This window comes from Nannobrachium achirus (assembly GCF_963921795.1).
Source record: "Nannobrachium achirus genome assembly, chromosome: 15".
Lineage (NCBI taxonomy): Eukaryota > Metazoa > Chordata > Actinopteri > Myctophiformes > Myctophidae > Nannobrachium > Nannobrachium achirus.
This window is the reverse complement of record NC_137822.1, coordinates 13971315-13977314: the sequence shown is the minus strand read 5'-3', so window position 1 is coordinate 13977314 and position 6000 is coordinate 13971315. Positions and strand designations below refer to the sequence as shown.

The 6000-nt window shown below is 42.3% G+C and overlaps 1 protein-coding gene across 1 annotated transcript in view; it reads left to right on the top strand.

Moving 5' to 3' along the window:
• The window catches only part of pappaa (pregnancy-associated plasma protein A, pappalysin 1a), a gene marked incomplete at both ends in the record, with an annotated part of 282732 nt that overhangs the window by 164194 nt on the left and 112538 nt on the right, over positions 1 to 6000 (top strand). The window contains 3 exon segments of the mRNA XM_080743260.1: positions 3765 to 3900; positions 5013 to 5197; positions 5199 to 5227. Of these exon segments, the coding sequence (XP_080599386.1) occupies positions 3765 to 3900; positions 5013 to 5197; positions 5199 to 5227 (350 nt within the window).

The following is a 6000-nucleotide window of genomic DNA, read 5'->3' as shown; positions in this document are numbered from 1 at the left end:
AGACTGGGAACGCATTATTACGCATTATGTTGTGCTTTAACTATTGAAAAATAGCAGATATATAAGCTCGAGCTTGTAGATCTGCTATTTTTGAAAAATCGTGAAAATGTGTGCAAGTCTTTGAATATTTCAAATCCTTCTAAGGTTTTTAGAAAAACCTATGTTTATTATGTCAGTGGTGCTCAAACCTTTTTCATGAGAAGGACCCCCAAAATGATATGTATTTGGCCACGGACCCCCATCTCAAAATATTTAGTTCCAGAGACCCTCTCCTAGAAGCAACATTTGAGTTACAAATATCCACTTAAAAAATACATATATTCAAATATTTGCACACATTTTCACGACTTTTCAAAAAATAGCACATCTACAAGCTCGCAGCACAGCCCTCGGTGCCGTGCTGTGAGCTTGTATATCTGCTATTTTTCAATAGTTAAGGTCCCTCCACCTTGGGCCCTAGTAGCCCTGCGGGCCAGGCCCCGAAATACCCGCATGCGTGTCTCAGGGAATAGAAGCCACATCGACTCTTTGCTCTTAAGATAATTCATTACCCACATGTGTTTCTGCCTCCTGTTTCTTTAGCTACATAACCAAATATTGTTGATTTTTATTTCTTTGGCCTTCTTGAAATGGCTCATATTAATCTACCTCTGGCTCGCCAAGACATGATTTAGAGAAAAGTTTACAACTTGATTTAGCGGTTACAGTCAGCCCTCTAACCTTTTGTGGGTAGCTGTTGAAAATGTGATTTGCTGTATCCGTGAAGAAGTTTAACCACTTAAAAGCGGCGCTTCTCAAAAAACGAATCTTTAAAAAAAAAAAAAAAGTGGTTTTCAACCCTTTTCATATCAAGGGCTATTATTTATTCTGCATTTGAGCCACGGACCACCGTTTGACGAGAGCCTCCCAGACCCAAAACGATAACAATATTTCATTATCGTTGGATACGATTTAGTCCCCAATTCCAAATGCTGTTTTATGATTTTGGGACCAATAGGAGAGATTATAATAGGCAAACGTTGATAATGTTTAACAAAATCTATACGCGTCCATTTGGTTACCAACTCTTCATCGTTTATCCGTCGGACCACCTGGAACCCCCTCAAGGACCACTGGTGGTCCCCGGACCACTGGTTGAGAACCGCCGCCCTATAGAATAAGAGAAAATGTTCCGCTATAATGACATACCCAAAATGGGGATGCCACGTTGAAAGGGTTAATACATTGATGGATGTATAACAATAAAACACTTGTCTAAATTATAACACCTGCCAAATGTAGACGGACTGGCATCAGATTAATTTGCTAAAAGGATTCAGTTGGGGACAATATGCATAAAATACAATAATTTAAGGCAACGTTTTCAGGCCAAGGACCCCTTAGTTGAGAGAGAGATGAAGCAGGGACCCCCACAACCTCATAGATTCCATATAGTTTCATCGTTTGACAGCACAATCATCAGTGTATTTTGGATTCACGTTAATTTGTGTTTTCAGATATTTAACCACTTGAACCATCAAGACTTAATAAACATGACCTTTCTCTTTGTACATAGTCTGCTCTTTTTCCCCTCTACACCAAAGCTCTTTGCTAAAAATAGCCGATCTACAAGCTCACACCGCCTCGCAGTGCGAGGCGTTGTGAGCTTGTAGATCGGCTATTTTTGTCTAAAGTTCTCAGAATAAGGTTGAATATGGTTCAAGTGGTTAATCTATCACACAAAGATTTGGAGGACCCCCTGTAGTAACTCTGAGGACCCCCTAGGGGTCCCGGACCCCCTGTTGAAGACCCTTGCAGTAGGCTGTTGATTTACAAAATAATAATAATAATAATTATAAAACATAAAATGTTAAATTACGGAGATAAGAGGTTTTCTGCCCGACAGCAACGATGTGTTCTGTGCAGCGCGCCGAGCGACCCCACGCACCGCTTACAGGAAACGCTGCCTTGAAATATAATATGGCTTTGATTGCATTGGTACGCAACACTGTTTCTTGGACATAAAACCTCCTATCTCCATGATGTTCTTCATTTCTTTCGTGTTGTCTTCGTACATTAGCAGCCTACTACAGATACACAAGCTCACAGCGTGGCACCGAGTGACGCGCTGTGATCTTGTAGATCTGCTGTTTTTGAAACATCGTGAACAAGTCTTTGAATATTTTTGACCCGATTCTATAAATGTCTTCCAAATTCCTTCTTCTAAATCAGTGGTTCTCACACTTTTTCATGTCAAGAAGGGGACCCCCAAAATGACATGTATTTGACCGCGGATTCCCATTCCAAAACATGTTGTTCCAGGTACCACCCAATAGCAAATATTTGAGTTACAAATGTTGGCTTTTTTTCCCCGTCAAAAATAGCAGATCTACAAGCTCGCAGTGAGCTTGAATATCTAGTATTTTTCAATAATTAAAGCGTTAAATAATTCTAGGCCTAAATGGGTTGAGTGAGTCCTGAAAAAAGTAACCCGTTTTTGGACATATGAGGTTTCCACCCGACAGAGACGATATTCTTAGACAGGAATCCTGGGAATCCTGGAATACAGAGAATCATGATTGAACGGTGTTACAGTACACGCCAGAGTCGGCTCAAACTCTTTGCACTCTGAATGATGCATAGTGAGCTCCTTAGCCAGTGTTGTAAAGTAACTTACAGTGAGTACAATTTCTAGGTATTTCTACTTTGCTGGAGTATTTCAGTACTTTTAAGTACTTTTACGTCTACTCCGCTACATCTCAGAGGCAAATATTGTACTTTAACTCTGCTACAATTATTTGAAAACTACTTTGTAGATTTTGATTATTACAACAAAACATACATTAACCCGCCCTATGTACAGTACTTTACATTTCGACCATTTGAAAATAGCGATCTACAAGCTCGCAATGCGTCATAGCATCATAGAGTGCCGCGCTATGAGCTCATACTGTAAATCTGCTATTTCTGTGCAAATCTTTGAATACATACATTTTCAAAGTGAACTTCCGTAACTCAAATCTTTGCTTCTGGGGGGTCCCTGGAACAACATATCGTCACTGTCGGGCAGAAACCTCTAACCCCCAAGTTTCACATGTGTATGTTTTTTTCGCAAAGTAAAGCCCTGCTTCGTCATACAAGGCCTTCGCACACAGGTAGTGAAAACAGCAGATCTACAAGCACACAACGCCTCGCACCGCGAGGCGTTGTGTGCTTGTAGATCGGCTGTTTTCACTAGTTTAAATCATTTTTAAAATGATAAATGCAAAACGAACGGTTTTGGACATACAAGGTTTCCACCCGACAACGACGATATTTTGAGCCAGTTAAGCAACAAACCTGTCTCATATGCCTTTGTCTGGGCATTAGTTGCTCTCTAACCCCACCTAGTGGTTGTGGCATGTAACAATGTGGTGCCTCAACTGATTTGGCTGCCATGGTGGTACCACATCAGTGCCACGACCAGCACTTTCAAGGTACAACCACTGTAATACCTTTTTTTTACGAATTCTGAAAATACGAGTACTTTTACTACGGCATTTTAGTTATTTAGAGTCGAATACTTTTAGACTTTCGAATACACAACTTTTACTCAGCAACAGAGTTATTTCTGTTTCGTGGTATTGCTATATTCCGTCTCTGGAGACCTCAAATGTCCAAAACTGTTACTTTTCATTCAAAATATATAAAAAATAAAAAAAAATCTGCAAGCTCAAAACGCGCCACTTCTACGGAGAAATCCATAAATACATCCTCCCTCCCTCCCTCCCTCCCTCCGTCTCCAGGCCCAGTTCTCTCACCCCATGGTGGCTGCAGCGGTGATCATCCACCTGGCGGCAGATGGAACAGGCTACATAGACCAGACCCAGTGCAACATCACTGTCCAGCTGGTGGACACCAAGGAGGGTATCCACAGCCTAGGTGAGCGCCGTGTGTTGCTTCAGTGGTTCTCAACCTTTTCAGGCTGTGACGCCGCAAAATAATCATATCTGAACTGCGGACCCCCCCCCCCCCCACCATGACGAGCACTATTTTAGAGGTATTAAAAAATCCTTAAATTGTCTGTTTAGAAATGTGCATAAACCCTCTATACACTTAAACTTAATGTTGGTTTGTTTACTGTTGAGTGAGAAAACAATGTTGCACATTGAGTTAATCATCTGGGAACCCCCCCCAAAATCAGTTGGGGACCCCCCCTGGGTGTCCCGCCGACCCACATTTTGAGAACCACTGTGTTATTTGATGGACACTAAGGAGGCACTCTACTTAAATAAACTGCCACTGACATTTAAAAATTTGGGGAAAAAAAGTCTCTTTTATTCGCTAATATTTTGATGATGTCGTTGTGGGAATGCGCAATAAGCCAATCAAATTAATTTATTGTACTTAACGTACATTCTCTTCCCCTTGCCCACAGCCCGACGATTGTTAAATTGCTGCTCTGGGGGCATTTTGTCAATGCTCCTCTCAGAGCAGCATGAATGATATGCATAGACCAATGTTAAACTGCTCCCTGCCAAAAAAGACGTTTTTATTAATATAAAACGTCTTTTTCACTATGGACCTCCCTGCCAGACGTCTTCTGAACGTCTTTTTTTTTAAAAATAATAAAAAATAAAAAAAAATGTTGAAAACATTTTTTTTTGAAAAAAAAAATTTGGACCTCAACAGTGTACTAGGCATGATCGCGATCACGAAATTGCATGTTTAACCCCCATACCAACCCCCATCTTTCAAACATGGCAGCCATGTTTGTTTACATTGAAGAAAACATAGGCCTAAGGGCTCCTTTCTCCTGAATGCCTGAACGGATTTCCAAGCGGATTTTTTTGTTTGAAAGCTGTGAAAAGCAGCACATGCATAGTGCATGATCTGTGCACGAATGTGTGCACCAGCGTGCACACTATTTTTTTAAACCCTTTGTTGGCGAAACGGCAATATAAGAGGTCATCCCACTTTAATATGGCACCGACTGAGTTAAGTAAACCATTTGAGTACTTTTTTTTCACCACCACTGTTATTCCAATGATCAGGGGACCACCGTCTGAGCTGCCGCACCAACCCCCTGGTGATCCCCGTGAGCCACGACCTGTCGGTGGCCTTCTACCACACCAAGGCCATCCTGGTGACGTTCGCCTCGCACCTGGTGGCCGTGTCCGGCGTGGGCCTGCGCTCCTTCCAGTCCTTCGACCCCATCACCATCAGCGGCTGTCAGAGCAAACGAGATCTACAACCCCACGGGCCAGAGGTGAGAGCGGAGGGTCATCTCCATGACATTTTGGAATTCAAAATGTAGCCTACTTGATAGGGATGGGTGTCGTTCACCTTTGAATCGATACGATACCTTTTTCGATACCTAGGAATCGATACGATACCCTTTTCGATACCATTTTAGATACTTTTTATTTAAGTTTATACTGCTCTACCACTGCTGCGGTAGAGCAGAGGTGATGATGATGATCACACAGTGTGGCGGAGCGGAGAGTATAGACGTTGGATAATCATCATAATAATAAACATTATAGGCTATTGTCGACTATTTTCCACAGTAACGAGTGTAGCCTATTAAAGCAGTCATTAAACTCTCAGTAGCCCAACTGTTACAGATACGACCGGCCAGGGGTGCGTTCCAGAGTATCGAAACGAGGTATCGTTCGTTTTTACGTGAACCGATACCCGATAGTATCGACGTCATGCAATCGATACCATTAAAAGTATCGCAGACGATACCCATCCCTACTACTTGAGTAAAATTACCAGTAAGACTCCCTAAATCGGGAGATAAGCAACCGGCACATTGCATACACAAACTTTAGAAGGCAATGGTAGCCAATCAGGAGGGAATATGGGAAATGGGACGGATCCATGTTGATTACATGAGGGGTGAAGGTTGTGGTTTGGCAGCCAAGGAGTGTGTGTGCAAAGTTTGGCTTGGATCAGGGCAACGGTGGCGGAAATATGAGTAGGGGAAAAGAGTGTACGTGACGGACAGACTGACTGACGGACAGCCGGTGGAGGTTT